The sequence below is a fragment of the Delphinus delphis genome, chromosome 20, assembly GCF_949987515.2.
Source record: "Delphinus delphis chromosome 20, mDelDel1.2, whole genome shotgun sequence".
Lineage (NCBI taxonomy): Eukaryota > Metazoa > Chordata > Mammalia > Artiodactyla > Delphinidae > Delphinus > Delphinus delphis.
Window position 1 is genome coordinate 3575629 of NC_082702.1, and position 15406 is coordinate 3591034.

Here is a 15406-nt window from a genome sequence, read left to right on the forward strand (position 1 = left end):
GTTGAAGAAGAGTGGTGAGAATGGGCACTCTTGTCTTATTCCTGATTTTACAGGGTTCGCTTTCAGTTTTTCACCATTGAGTATGATGTTACCTGTGGGCTTGTCATCATGGCCTGTATTGTGTTGCGGTAGGTTCCTTCTATACCCACTTGAGTGAGAGCTTCTGTCATAAATGGGTGTTGAATCTTGTCAGATGTTTTTTTCTATATCTATTGAGATGATCATATAGTTTTTGTCCTTCATTTTGTGAATGTGGTGTATCCCATTGGTTGGATTATGGATGTTAAACCATCCTTGCATCCTTGGAATGAATCTCACTGGATCATGATGTAAAGTCCTTTAGTGTAACATTATACTGAAGGGTGAAGAGCTGAATTCATTTCCTCTAAGATCTGGAACAAGAGAAGATGCTCCCTTTCCCCATTTTTATTCAACATAGTAGTAGAAGTCCTAGCCACAGCAATTAGTCAAGGAAAAGAAATAAAACGCATCCAAACTGAACATGAAGAAGTAACTATTTGCAGATGGCATGATACTATACATAGAAAGCTCTAATTACTCCACCAAAACCTATTAAAACTAATGAATGAATTCAGTAAAGTTGTAATAAAGTATACCAAACTAATATACAGAAATCTTCCGCTTTTCTATACATTAAAAATGAACTATCAGAAAGAATATCAAGAAAGCAATCCTGTTTAGAATTACTTCAAAAAGAATCAGATACCTGGGAATAAACTTAACCGAGGAGGTGAAAAAGCTGTGTTCTTAAATCTATAAGGCGTTAAGAAAGCAGTATGTTTTTGGATATGTCTCCTTAGGCAAGGGCAACAAAAGCAAAAATAAACAACACGAAAGAACAAACAAAACGAAACAGAAACAGACTCATAGGTACAGAGAACAAACTGGTGGTTGCCGTAGGGGAGTGTGGGAGGGGGGAAGGATGAAATACGTAAAGGGGATTAAGAGGTACAAACTTCCAGCTGTAGAAGAAATAAGTCATGGGGATGTAATGTACACATAAGGAATATAGTCAATAATACTGTAACAACTTTGTGTGGTGACAGATTGTAACTGGTTTTATTGTGGTGATCATTTCATAATGTTTAAAAATATCAAATCACTATGTTGTACACCTGAAACTAGTGTAATATTGTATGTTAATTATAAAGCAATAAGAAAGAAATTCCGTGAGAAATTACCCGTTTTCCAGAAGACCCTGTGGCTTCCATCTTGAACTAAAGCTTCCAGCATCACCATACAGGTCACCACCCTAATGAATTACATGGAAACCGTTTCCTTCTTTTATGGTAGGGTCAAGATGAGTTATGCCTCCCTAAGTTGTAAATCTTGTCTCCTCTTGAACATTATGTATGTAGTGGAGTAATATTACAGTCATGCTTCTTAACATTTTCTTTTATTTATTTAATTCCATGTTTCAAAATGGATCTTTATTCTGTGTGTAGTTTCAGTTTGTGAATTTTTACTGCCCTATAATATTCCATTGCATATATATAAACCACAAATTTTTAAAAATTAACAAAAAAACTTATTGAAGTATAGTTGCTTTACAGTATGTCAATTTCTGCTGTACAGCAAAGTGATTCAGTTATACCTATATATATTCTTTTCCATTATGGTTTATCACAGGATATTGAATATAGTTCCCTGTGCTATACAGTAGGACCTTGTCGTTTATCCATCTTATATATAAATAGTTTGTATCTGCTAATCCCAAACTCCCAATACCTCCCTCCCCATTGGCAACCGCAAGTCTGTTCTCTATGTCTGTGAGTCTGTTACTGTTTCATAGATATGTTCATTTGTGTTGTATTTATTTATTTATGTGGCTGCACCTGGCCTTAGTTGTGGCACATGGGATCTTCACTGCCGCGTGCGGGATCCTTTTTGAGGCATGCAGGATGTTTAGTTGTGGCATGCGAACTCTTAGTTGCAGCATGTGGGATCTAGTTCCCTGATCAGGGTTCAGACCTGGGCCCCCTGCATTGGGTGCATGGAGTCTTAGCCACTGGACCACTAGGAAAGTCCCTTGTGTCATTTTTTAGATTGCACATGTAAGTGATATCATATGGTATTTGTCTTTCTCTTTCTGTCTTACTTCACTTAGTGTGATCATCTCTAGGTCCATCCACGTTGCTGCAAGTGGCATTATTTCATTTTTTTTCTTTCAATTTTTGTTTTTTTTAAAGAAGATGTTGGGGGTAGGAGTTTATTAATTAATTAATTTATTTTTGCTGTGTTGGGTCTTCGTTTCTGTGCGAGGGCTTTCTCTAGTTGTGGCAAGCGGGGGCCACTCTTCATCGCGGTGCGCGGGCCTCTCACTATCGCAGCCTCTCTTGTTGCGGAGCACAGGCTCCAGACGCGCAGGCTCAGTAGTTGTGGCTCACGGGCCTAGTCGCTCCGCGGCACGTGGGATCCTCCCAGACCAGGGCTCGAACCCGTGTCCCCTGCATTAGCAGGCAGATTCTCAACCACTGCGCCACCAGGGAAGCCCTCAATTTTTTAAATAGATCTTTATGGGAATATAATTGCTTCACTAATTACTGTGTTAGTTTCTGTTGCACAACAAAACGAATCAGCCATATGCATACACACGTCCCCATATCCCCTCCCTCCCATCCTCCCTTTCCCACCCTTTTCCATTTTTTTTATGTCTGAGTAGTATTCCATTGTGTGTGTGTGTGCGCGTGCGCGTGTGTGCGCGTGCGCGTGTGTGTATATATGTATACACACACACACAACATCTTCTTTATCCATTCATCTGTCAGTGGACGTTTAGGTTGTTTCCATGTCTTGACTATTGTAAATAGTGATGCTGTGAATATAGGTGTACACGTATCTTTTCGAATTACAGCTTGTCTGGATATATGCCCAGGAGTGGCATTGCTGGATCATCTGGCAACTTTATTTTTAGTTTTTTGAGGAACCTCCATACTGTTCTCCATAGTGGCTGCACCAATTTGCATTCCCACCAACAGTGCAGGAGGGTCCCCTTTTCTCCACACCCTCTTCAGCATCTATTGTTTGTAGACTTTTTAATGGTGGCCATTCCGACCGGTGTGAGGTGGTACCTCATGGTAGTTTTGATTTGCATTTCTCTACTAGTTAGCGGTGTTGGTTATCTTTTCATGTGCCATCTGTATGTCTTCTTTTAAACCACAAATATTAATTGTGCCATTGATGTCTGTGGTTTTTGTCTAAAATGAGTGACACCTCTGCCAACATCCTCATGAATGTGCTGAGTCCAAGCTCATACTGCTCGCCATGGGACAGAGAGATGAGATGTTGGGGCAACGAATAGTGACTTTATTCAGAAAGCCAGCAGACCTAGAAGGTGGTGGACTGATGCCCCAAAGAACCTTCTTACCCGAGTTAGATGGGGTTTTTGTGTGTGTGGGGGGTCAGACAGTGTTTATTAAATGTAAAGTAGCCCTTGCCCCATGGGGAAGAAAATTCCAGGGAGAACAGAGATAATACAGATTAAACACCCACCTGTGCATTTACACACACACACACACACACACACACACACACACACACACAAAGCGGAGGACGTGTGGCTGGTTGTTGCACACTTTTTGATGCTGGAATCCTTTGTTCTTACAGCTGTCCATGTAGCTCTGGTCATCATGTTCCTTTAAACCTCCAACAAGAAAAGGTTACTCTCTGTTCTGCAACTTTTTATCTCTGTATGTATGAAGTGTTATACCTTTAAAGGTCAGAGTCTTGAGAATGGGCTATTCTGTATATTTCAAGCTATAGGCAACGTTCTTTTGCAAAGGTGCATGACTGAGCACAGGCAACAGAGCACAAGGGTTGGAGCTAAAGGAATAGGTCCAATATGGAGTCAGGTTTGTTCTTCTCTGTTACAAACATATCATATGCATACGCACACACTTTCCTCTAGGGTACACAGTTAGGGGCTAGAGACGTGTGTCTCTTCCTTTTAATGGATAATTGTTATCTACTTTCCTCATTGACTGGTAACACTTTGAACTCTCACCAGTTACATATTGGGATTCTAGGCACTCTATTTTTTCCCACAATTAACATTGCCGTTGTTTTCTATTTACCTTTAATGTGGATGTAATATAATTTTGGCATCATGCTTTCACTATCACTGTGGCATGACATTGAGGTGGAAATTACCATAGATTTTAAACTTTCTTTTTTAAATTAATTAATTCATTAATTATTTGTTTTTGGCTGTGTTGGGTCCTTGTTGCTGCGCCCGGGCTTTCTCTAGTTGCAGCGAGCGGGGGCTACTCTTTGTTTGCGGTGGCTTCTCTTGTTGTGGAGCACGGGCTCGTGGCACGCAGGCTTCAGTAGTTGTGGCATGTGGGCTCAGTAGTTGTGGCTTGCAGGCTCTAGAGCGCAGGCTCAGTAGTTCTGGCGCACGGGCATAGTTGCTCTGCGGCACGTGGGATCTTCCCGGACCAGGGCTCAAACCCGCGTCCCCTGCATTGGCAGGCGGATTCTTAACCACTGCGCCACCAGGGAAACCCTAAATTTTAAAATAGAAGACGACCTGTGTGTACACTGAGATCATCAGTGAGTGTGCTGCAGCTGGTTTATACTCGAACATTCCAGCTCTGCATACAGTGCATTCCCACTGGCACCGTGCAGTTGGCCAAAAGAGAGTATTTACACCAAAGAAACAGACGATTGCCACAGTTAGGGCTTTTGAAAAAGTGATACATTTCTAGAGCCATTTTAGCAGCACACCCACTGGCTGTCACTTCAAGCACCATTGTGCTCATTCAAACACCTCGTGTTTCTGGAGAAACTGTACTAGGTGTTGTCTCATGAGGAGAGAATAGATTGATGGGTCCAGGAAAAGTTTTAGGGAATAGTTTTAGATTTACCTGTTCCAAACTGGAGACTGTTTTCACCCACTTATTCAGTTATTAAAACAGAGTCTGTGTTATGGGATGAACGAATAAGGGTCAATGACACACATTAGCAAATGTGGAAATTAAAACTAAAGCAACATGTGTTTCATGATAAGTGAAACAGAACATGAATATGTATAAAGGTAAGGACCCAAACCTGCCGTGTGGGATGTGCCTCACGTCACAGGGGTGAGGGGACGGGGCAGTCAGGGAGAGTCATCGCTGGTGGGGAGGGAAGGCACCATGGTTATCCGAGGCCCAGTCCTCCACAGGGACTCCCGGGCCTTCTCCTGCACCCACACCATGTCTCTCCCTCCCTGGTCAGACAGTTCACACAACACGTGCTGCAGATTCTCTTCCAGAACCTCCTGGGCACATAAGGTGGTGACAGGGCTCTACCACTCGGACGGTGCACGGTCCCCTCTTGTGTTCAGCTCCTGGCTGCATCTTGGGCTCCTCCGTGGCCGTGTTGAGCCTGAAAGAGCAGAATCCCGAGCCCCAGCAGGACGGAGCCGGCCATGCCCATCCGGATGAGGTTCTCCACTGTGTAGTCTTGCGGGTGTGAGGGTAGGGATTCTGGACGAGAGATCACACGGTCAGAGCAGATCCCAGTCACCCTAGACGCCAGGATGTCCACCCAGGGAACCTGCCTCTCCTTGACAGGACATGACCCTCGGAGCCCAGCCCCATATCTGAGTGATGTCATCACTCGTGGGATCTGACTGGTTTTGTGGCGGGTGGATGGTGTCAGCTGCTCATGAGAATCGTAAAGTGAGGGTGTGAGTGAGGAGTTGGGGAGACACGAGCCCTTCTCCTGGGTTCTGTGTCGTCACTGCCTCCAATTCTCATATTACAGCTTCTACACAGTTCCTTAATGAACCCTTCCTCTAATATGCCAGGTTCCCTCTGCTCTCCTCATTGGGTTCTCTCAGCCACCATGTGTTCTTTGAATTCAGAACCTGCTTTGGAATCACTTTGGAACAGAGTTGGCTGTGCCCCCGGTGCTCAGGATCAGTGAGAAAAGTGGTCTCTTAAGACAGAAATAATTGAGTGCTGTGTGTTCTGTGTTCAGTCTGAGATTGAACTCTATAATCTTATTCTCCTACTTCTGGGAGTTCCCACTGATTCAACAGCTGAGGACCCAGGATCCAGTGATGAGACTTTGGAGTCAGGGGCCATTGAATGTCCTCCTCTCTGGAGGCCCACTGTGTCCCCTCATTCATTACTACCTCAGACATTTCTGGGGACAGAGCCCTGAGCTGACTGAGTCAGAGAGGACAGGGTCAGGGTCCCTCACCTGAGACCGCGAGCTCCAGGGGGGCACTGGCGTGTGACAGCAGGTAGGGGTTACTGCTGAGTGAGCTGTAGCACCTGTAGGTCCCATTGTGGGCTGAGGTCACGGGACTCATGGAGAATTCGGCCTGGAAATGCCCACCTCGGTACTTTGATCTAAGACGCAGTGGGGGCCAGGCTGCCCCCTCCTTGGACAGAAGGAAAGTTTCCTTTCTGCTCCCTGACTGACACAGCAGGGTCACGTTCTCTCCTGAGGCCACCACGGGGCCCGGCTGCACCGAGAGGGAGGGCGTGTCAGGGAACGACCCTAGAGAGAGGAAGGGGGGTGAGGGGCTGCCCGCCCCCTGGTTCTGAACTGCGACTCAGCTGGGCCTCCCTGAGGCCCCTCATCTCTGTCTGTCTCTGTTTTCTCCGAGTCTCTCCCTCTCCCTGCCCACCCCCGTCTCTCTCTGTCTCCCTCCCTTTCTCCCTGGGGACCCCTCACGCCTGGTCCCAGCATCACCAGCTGGGACTCCCCCGGCAGGGCCTGTGCAGAGTCTGGGTCCCTGACTGACCGGCTGGCTCCTCACCTGCCACCAGGATGTCCAGGGGGTCACTGGGGGCCGACCACTCGGAGGAGAGGTTGTGTCCACCGTAGCATCTGTACCGGCCCGCGTGGGTGATGGTCACCGGGCCCAGGGGGAAGTCGGCCTGAGAGAGCCCAGCCTGGGGCTGCCGGCCAGGGCGCTGGGGGAGGGCCTGTCTCCCCTCCTGGGACAGAGCGAATCTGTCATAGCTGACGTGAGAGCGACACTGGAGGGTCAGGCTCTGTCCAGAGGCCACGACAGGGCCCTGCGGGGTCAGGAGGGAGGGCTTCCCAGACACACCTGGGGGAAGACCAGCCCTGGGCTGTAGGGGCTGGTTCCTCCCATGAAGCCCCTTCTCCCATCCTGGACCCCAGGCCTCATTGTCACTCACACTCTGTGTCTCTGTCCTGTGCGCCCCGCTCCCCCCTCACCCCACCCTCTCATCTGGGACAATCCTGGGAGAAAAGCATCTAATAATGTCTCGTGCCTCAAGAAGTACGTGAGGCCAGGGTGGGACCTCCTCACCTGGGAACAGGAGCTCCAGGGGGTCACTGGGGGCCGACCACACCTGGGGGGTGTCCCTGTAAAAGCCGTGGCATCTGAACATCCACCTGTGGCTGGGGGTCACGCGACCCACGGGGAGCAGGGCCTGGGTCTGCCCATGGGGGCCTCGCTGTGCATCCAGGGTCCAGGAGGACTTGGGTTCTCCTTCCTTAGTCAGAATGAACCCGTCCAGTCCCTCCCATGAGCCACACTGGAGGGTCACGTTCCCTCCCAAGGTCACCACAGGGCTCGGCAGGGCTGAGAGGGTGGGTTTGCTGTGGGCCCCTAGGAGAGAAGGAGGGAGATTGTGAAATGGTGCTCACATGCCCCTTTCCTCCTCCAGGGCTGGGCTGTGAGAGGGACAGACCCCTGAGAGCAGACCCCCTTCCTGAGGGCAGAGCCCGAGGCTGGGACCCCCGAGTGTCCTCTCACCTGTCACCACCATCTCCAGGGGGCCACTGCTCTCTGACCAGCCAGTGGGGCTGCGATAGTAACAGTGATATATCCCTGCATAGTCCTGTGTCATGTATGAGATGGAGAAATTGCCCTTGTCCCCGGGCGCCAGTGAGGGCCGTCTGTCCCAGGGAGGTGAGCTTCCCTCTTTATCCAAACGGAACATCTGGGCCCCCCGGGTCCCCTGACACCAGATGGTCACGGGGCTCCCCCAGGGGATCACAGAGCCTGGCTCAGCCCAGATGGTGGGTTTGGGGAGGGTGCCTGGAAGGACATCAGAGGCTGGGTCACAAGACATCCTCACCCCAGGTCCCCAGCTCTCAGCCCCCAACCTCCCGGACTCCCCCTCCTTCAGCCCAGAGCCGCTGCTCCCCACCCTATTGCCTGGGGGTGGTCCCTTGTCCCCATGATCAGTAGGGAGGTGGGACACCTGGGGACAGACTCACCTGCCTGCACCTGGGTCCTCAGGCCCACACTCAGCCCTGGAAGAGAGACCCCTGTGAGAGGTTCGCCCTGAATCCTGAGCAGCGCCTCTCCTACCCGTGAGCCTCCTGAGTCCTGGGGTCTCCTGACAGAGCAGCCTGGCTGTGGGGAGGGGTCCGTCCCTGGCTGGGGCTTCCCCTCCCCCTCCTCCATCTCACCGAGGCAGAGCAGGGCCGTGAGGCTGGGAGTCATGGCGTCTCGTCCCTGTGGTCCAGGCGGTGCAGATGGAGGAGACCACGGTGCCCTCAGGACGGAGACCCGAGGGTGTGTCCACTGGGAGGCTGGTCCTCCCCGTCAAGGGACTGTCACGTCAGCAGCCCCACAGGAAGGGGAACTGCCCCTCCCCAGGAGCCTGGCTCTCATTCCCATGACAGACCCGGTGTCTTCCTGAGACGCCCCTTCCATATGAGGGTGACCCAGGCACGTCTTTCCCTCTCAGAGCATCGCCGTTGGGTCTCCTTCGTCCTCAGCCGGTCCATCGGCAGGTCCCTGTGGTGTCCTCACCATGGACAGGGATCACTCAGGCCTTGGCGATGCTTCAGGGAGGTTGCAGATTCCTGCTGCACCGCAGAGCTCAGATCAGCAGAGACACACGTTTAACATCTGCCCACAGCTCCGTGGAGGTCAGTGTGGCAATGAGCACAGAGGAGAAGTTCGGGGCAATAAGGAAGGAAACATGCCTGCTCCCCTGGCCCCAGAGTGTGCGTTTGCTTTCTGTCTCAGCCCCCTTCAGGGACTTCTCCCTTTTTCTTGAAACAGCGTCCACCCCACCTTCCTGGGAACAAGCCCCTGAGTCGTTCCTGCCTGCTCGGTGGCCCTTGATCCTTGGACAGGGCTCTCCTCCCCGTCCTGTCATCCTGGCTGGAAGCTTAGCGGACCTTGATTTGAGTTAGAGGTCTCCCTTTGAAGGAAAACATCTCTATTTAACTCTGTCCCCACTGCTCTTGTAACCGTGAGGGCAGTGCCCTTTCTGAGCCTGAGTTTCCTCCTCTGCATGTTGTCGTGAGCCCCACTCCTCAGAGTGGCTGTGAGCTCAGTGGTGTCAGGTTCATTGCAGGATCACCGTTGTTAATTTCCAGAGCAGGTGACAACAGCAGTGGGTGGGACATGAGAGGATCCTGGGCTCAGACTCCACGGCAAAGTGGGTGGTTGTGGTGCCCACCTAAGAGCCCTCCTCTGCTCCTAACACTGAGAAATGCTATTTTGAATATTTCTGAAACACGTACCCACAGACACATGCAGAAAAAGAGAAAGAAAGTTCCCCAAATGGAGAGGGAACCAGACCAAAGAAGAGGGAACTAGGCTGAGTGGGCCCCGCTGACCGGGATCATCAAGAGGGTCATAGGGAGGAGGTTCCCACCTGTGTGGACAGAGAGAGGGACCCAGGTCCTCACAGGCAGGGAGGGGTCAGGGCTCCAGGTGAAGTTTGAAGCTGCGGCCCCACTTCCCCGCGTTTCTGGACGGGCACTGGGATAGCTCTGCTCACTGCCCCAAGCCCGTGGTCAGCATTGAGCCACCTCCCCTGTGTGGCGTGAAACAGACTCAGTCCACGATTGTCAGCCCTGGGCGTCCACCCTCGTGAGAGTGTGAGGGTCCCATTGGACCATCCCTGAGGCCACAGCTGTGAGCAGATGCTAAGTCTGAGACGGTGGGCAGCACGGGGCAGAGCAGCTGCAGCAGTCTCCGCAGGTCAGCCTGACTCCCAGGACAGCCCGGGGAGAAGCCTTCTAGGAGAGACCGGGGGTGTGAGGGCAGAGCCTTTAACAGGAATGGACATCACAGTGACCCTAGTAATGATGACAGTGCTACGGACAGCCGTCTGCTGTCGAATGGGGGTGTCCTAGGCAAGGAAACAGAATCAGTAGGAAACCAATAAAGAGGTGAAAAAAATGTAGAACATACTTGCTGTGAATATCTTGATTGTATGACAACACAATTAGTGGCTTTGCTGATATAAAAATATGAAAAAAAGAATCAGTAGGAGAATATGACAGTCGATTTAAATTAAGCGTGTTTAAGTATCTGAAAAATAAAGGGAGGCAACCATATGGATTATTTTAGAGAAGAAAGGGCAGGTATTAAGAGTTAGAAAAGGTAGAGATGACAAATCCAGTAGGATGAACACATTAAAAAAGTCACCCCATCAAGGACAAGACAGCTGAGGGACCAGTTATGGAATTGAATACAATATCGAGGAAGTGTTCCACAATGAAGCTTAGAGAGACCAGAAATGGAAATTCAAGATACTTGGGGAATAGAATGAGGAGGGCCCACGTCATATCTATTGTAAGTGTCAGAAGGAAAGGTCGTGACGTATAACAATGGCCAAAGAAATGAAGAATTGAACATTTTTCAGAGATGAGGACAGGCCAACTAAGTGCTAGGACGCCTGTATTTAAAAGTGACGTCTGTATCTTGACCCTTCATGGTAAATTAAGAAAATGAAGGTTAAATTAAAAAAAAAAGTATCTCAGAGTGAATTGTACGCTTCGAAATGGTTAATTGTATTTTGTGAACATTTCAACTGAAAAAAATCAAAGACGACTGTCCTGGGGCCCTACAAATGTCCTGAAACTACATCCTGTAGAAAATGCAAATGACCATTAAGAGAATGACAAGCTCATTGGGACCAGACTACCCCGTACCAAAAGGCGATGCCAGAAGATACTGGAGAAATACCTTCAGGGAATTAATTGGGAAGAATTTTACACTGAGCCAAATTATTTTTAAGGGACAAAAGTGAAAGGCTCATCAGAGGGTGAATCCCTAACTACGAGGAGGTTCCAGCCACCACATGTGACCTGTGGGAGCTGTGTCCATTCCGCTCAGCCCACCACGTCAGGCTGCGTCTTCCTGAGAGAGCAGGAGGGTTCTGGTGGGGATGGATCCCTTTCCCATCACATGTATGTTCCTCTCCCAGTAACTGAGTCACACACTTAGTTTGAAATAAGAAATGTTTTCAAGTAACTTGATAAAGAGAGAATGAGAGTGAAAGAAGGCATTTCCAGAGACGCAAGTTCTTAGATATTTTCACACTCAGTGAAAGGAATACTAAGAGATGTAATGGAGAAAGTGAGATGTAATATGAGAAAAAAATGGTATGAAAAGCACTGAAAAATTAACTAACACAACTAGTACACGCACCCACAGATGCACCCACACGTGTGCACACAGGCACACAGATGTGCACACGCACATACACGTATATAGAGTACCCAGATTTCAGGTGAAGTATAATGAGAACATTGTCTTCTCTAATGGAGGAGGAGAATGCATAGCTGTTTAGAAATAAAAATGTAAATATATATGTTAACATGGGAGTAACAGCCTAAAATTAGAAATGGAATAACTACCAATGTGCTTGGTGTAATTAAATGAAAGAAAACATTTTCAGTTTTATTGAGATATAGGTAACAAAAATTGTGTATATTTAAGATGTACAACTTAATGTTTTTATTTTTTAAAAAAGCATTTATTTATTTATTTATTTACTCGGCTGTGTTGGGTCTTAGTTGTGGCACGCAGGATCTTCGCTGTGGCAGGCGGGATCTTTCGTTGCGTGCGCAGGCTCCAGAGTGCATGGGCTCAGTAGTTGCAGCTTGTGGGCTTAGTTGCCCCGTGGCATGTGGGATCTTAGTTCCCTGACCAGGGATCCAACCTGCGTCCCAAGCATTGGAAGGTGGATTCTTAACCACCGGACCGCCAGGGAAGTCCCACTTGATGTTTTTATATACACTTACCTTGTGATATAATCACCACAATTAAGCTAATTAACATATCCATGACCTCGCATACTGAACATTTGTGTGTGTGTGTGTGTGTGTGTGCGCGCGCGTGCGTATCTCACATTTTCTTTATCTCTTCATCTTTCGACAGGCATTGAGGTTGTATCCATATCCTGTCTAATGTGAATAATGCTGCAGTGAACATAGGAGTGCAGATATGTCTCCGAGATCGTGGTTTCATCTGCGTTGGCTATATACCCGGAAGTGGAATTGCTGGCTCCTATGGTAGGTAGTTCTAGTTTTAATTTTTTGAGGAAACTCCATACTGTTTTCCACAGTGGCTGCACCGATGTGTGTTCCCAGCAACAATGCATAGGGTTCTCTTTTCTCCACAACTTTGCCAACACTCGTTATCTTGTTTTTTAATTAACTTATTTATTTATCTTTGGCTGCGCTGGGTCTTCGTTGCTGTGCGTGGGCTTTCTCTAGTTGCGGTGAGCGGGGGATACTCTTCCTTGCGGTGCGCGGGCTTCTCATTGCGGTGGCTTCTCTTGTTGTGGAGAAAAGGCTCTAGGCCCGCGGGCTTCAGTAGTTGTGGCTTGTGGGCTCTAGAGCGCAGGCTCAGTAGTTGTGGCACACAGGCTTACTTGCTCCGTGGCACGTGGGATCTTTCCCGACCAGGGCTCGAACCCATGTCCCTTGCGATGGCAGGTGGATTCTTAACCACTGTGCCACCAGGGAAGCCCAACACTTGTTATCTTTTGTCTGTTTCATAACAGCCATTCTAACAGGTGTGAGGTGATATCTCATTGTGGATTTGATTTGTATTTCCCTGAGGGTAGTGATGTTGAGCACCTCTTCATGTACTGTTTGGCCATTGGAATGTTTCTTTTGAGAAATGCCTATTCAGGTCCTTTACCTGTTTTTTAAATTGGGTTGTTACTACTTTGCGTTGCGTTGTGTGAGCTCCTTGTATATTCTGACAAGTAGCTGCTTATCAGATACATGGTTTGCAAATATCTTCTCCCATACTATATGTTGCCGTTTCACTCAGTTGTCTGTTTCCTTTGCTGTGTAGAAGCTTTTAATATGATGCAATCCCCTTGTCTATTTTTGTCTTTGTTGCCTGTGCTTTTGGTGTCATATCCAAAAAACCATTGTCCAAACTCACATCAAGAAGCTCTTCCCCTATGCTTTCTTCTTGTAGTTTTATGGTTTCAGTCCTTATGGTTAAGTCTCTGGTCCATTTTGACTTGATTTTATATATGGTGTGAGCCGAGGGTCCAGTTTCATTCTTCTGCATGTGGGTGTCTAGTTTTCCCAGCATCATTTATTGAAAGTACTATCCTTTCCCAATTGTGTGTTCTTGGCACCCTTGTGGAAGATAGCTCACGGAGCTTCTTTAAGATAGTTAGTTTGAACAGTTAGGCGTCTGATAGACCTTCATCTGTTACGGTTTATGTCTTGCCTGCGGCAGTGTCACATTCCCTGGTTCTTCGTGCGTCTTACAGCTTTGCTTTGGTGTCTGTGTTGGAAGAAACAGCCACCTCTTCCAGTCTTTATGGTCGGAGTTTGCAGACCAGCCCAGTCAGAGATTCTGGAGCCTCTCAAACGTGTTCTGTGGACGTGCAGCTCCACATCCCTCCCTCCTGGGGAAGGATTCCTAGTTGTGTGCCTTCACCGTGTCCCCGCTTCCCCTGGAGGAGTGCGGGGGATGGCGGGGGCTGGGGGCTGGCTCCATTTTCCTCCTCCTGAGGGAGAAGTCTCAGGATCGGTCCTCCTCTCCATCCTGCCAGGCTCTGCCGGCTACTACAGCGCCTGTCCCTCTCTTCCTCTTCTGCTGCCCCCACATGGGCCTGTGGCCTCGGGCTCTGAGTGAGATGAGAGGCCAGGAGGTCTGTGAGGCAGTGCCCGGAGCCTGGGGATGTGGGTGCAGCTTGACTCCCTCTGGCCTGGGCCGAACGGAGGAGGCTCTCAGCGCTGAGGGTGCCAGCTTGGGGGATGGGGCACAGGGGGAGGGAACTGCTCCTCTTATCCTTTCAAAGTGGTTTTTCTTGGTTCTGTGCTCATTCGAGGTGTCGCACCTTGCTAACTGGATCCTGCAGTTCGCATAAAATTTATTTTCCCCAAATACCGTACTTTAGTCACTGTTTATGTGCGGGGATGAGAGCTGGGACTTCCTGTTCTGCCATCTTGCCTGAAGCGTTGATTAATTTTTCTAGAATGCATCCTAGTGAGACCAGAAATGGGAAAATAGAAACAATAGCTAATCTACACAGGAAATAAAATGAGAAGACTAAACAGATATCTGTCACAGTCTCTAATGAGAGAAATGAGAATGCCATTAGTCAGCACTTGAAGAGACCACAGACCTAGACACCAGGGCATCCTCCACTTAAGGGGACTAGGTTCTCCCTCACCCTCAGTGGGGGCAAAATTACTTCTTTTTTTTTTTAAATAGAAGTATAGTTAATTTACAATGTTGCGTTACTTCCAAGTGTATAGCAAAGTCATTCATTTATATATACATATTCTTTTTCAGATTCTTTCCGTTAAAGATTTTTATGAGATATTGAGCATAGTTCCCTGTGCTATACAGTAGGTCCTTGTTGTTTATCTATTTTATGTAAAGTAGTGTGTATCTGCAAATCCCAAATTCCTAATTGATCCCTTCCCCCTTTATCCCCTTTGGTAACCATAAGGTTGTTTTGTCTGTCTGTGAGTGTATTTCTGTTTTATAAATAAGTTTATTTGCACCATGTTTTAAGATTCCACATATAAGTGAAATCACATGATATGTGTCTTTCTCTTTCTGACATACTTCACTTAATATGATAATCTCTAAGTCCATTCATGATGCTTCAAATGGCATTATTTCATTCTTTTTTATGGCCGAGTAATATTCTATTATACATATATCACATCTTCTTTATCCATCTGTCGATGGACATTAAGCTTGCTTCCACGTCTTGCCTATTGTAAATAGTGCTGCTAGGTACATTGGGGTGCATGCATGTTTTTGAATTAGAGTTTTTTCCAGATATCTGCCCAAGAGTGAGGTTGCAGGATCATGAGGTAACTCTGTTTTTAGATTTTAAGTGACCTTCACACTATTCTCCATAGTGGCTGCAACAATTTACATTCCCAGCAACAGCATTTATTATTTGTAGATTTTTGATGATGGCCATTCTGACCAGTGTGACGTGATACCTCACTGTGGTTTTGACTTGTGTTTCTCTAATAATTGGTGATGTTGAATATCTTTTCACATGCCTCTTGACTATGTGTATGTCTTCTTTGGAGAAATGTCTATTTGGGTCTTCTGTCCAGTTGTGTTTGTTTTTTTTGTGTGTGGTAGGTGGGACTCTCCCTGTTGTGGCCTCCCCCATTGTGGAGCACAGGCTCCGGACGTGCAGGCTCAGCGACCATG

At 47.9% G+C, this 15406-nt stretch overlaps 2 protein-coding genes across 6 annotated transcripts in view; one reads left to right on the top strand and one right to left on the bottom strand.

Moving 5' to 3' along the window:
* LOC132416835 (NACHT, LRR and PYD domains-containing protein 2) overlaps positions 1–15406 on the top strand; it is a 1001898-nt gene that overhangs the window by 76094 nt on the left and 910398 nt on the right.
* LOC132416840 (leukocyte immunoglobulin-like receptor subfamily A member 6) lies at positions 5097–8458 on the bottom strand. Of its 5 annotated transcripts, none has more exons than XM_060000457.2 (8): positions 8410–8458; positions 8215–8250; positions 7748–8032; positions 7298–7600; positions 6776–7072; positions 6211–6513; positions 5620–5667; positions 5097–5516 (listed from the first exon to the last, which is right to left on the bottom strand). In XM_060000457.2, exons 1-8 carry the CDS (start codon positions 8441–8443, stop codon positions 5344–5346), a joined length of 1479 nt encoding a protein of 492 aa, XP_059856440.1. In that variant the 5' UTR covers positions 8444–8458; the 3' UTR covers positions 5097–5343. The 5 variants fall into 5 exon arrangements, with proteins under 5 accessions (XP_059856440.1, XP_059856441.1, XP_059856444.1 ...); XM_060000458.1 differs by having other exon boundaries at positions 5097–5489; positions 5623–5667; positions 8410–8443; XM_060000461.1 differs by having other exon boundaries at positions 5097–5480; positions 8410–8443.

Excerpts from the sequence above, each read along its gene's own strand:
- LOC132416840 (XM_060000457.2), bottom strand. The coding sequence starts at position 8,443 with ATGACTCCCAGCCTCACGGCCCTGCTCTGCCTCG. Across the intron at positions 8,251-8,409 it reads CACGGCCCTGCTCTGCCTCG|GGCTGAGTGTGGGCCTGAGG; the intron begins GTGAGATGGAGG and ends TCTCTCTTCCAG. Across the intron at positions 7,073-7,297 it reads CCTGGAGCTCCTGTTCCCAG|GTGTGTCTGGGAAGCCCTCC; the intron begins GTGAGGAGGTCC and ends GTCTTCCCCCAG.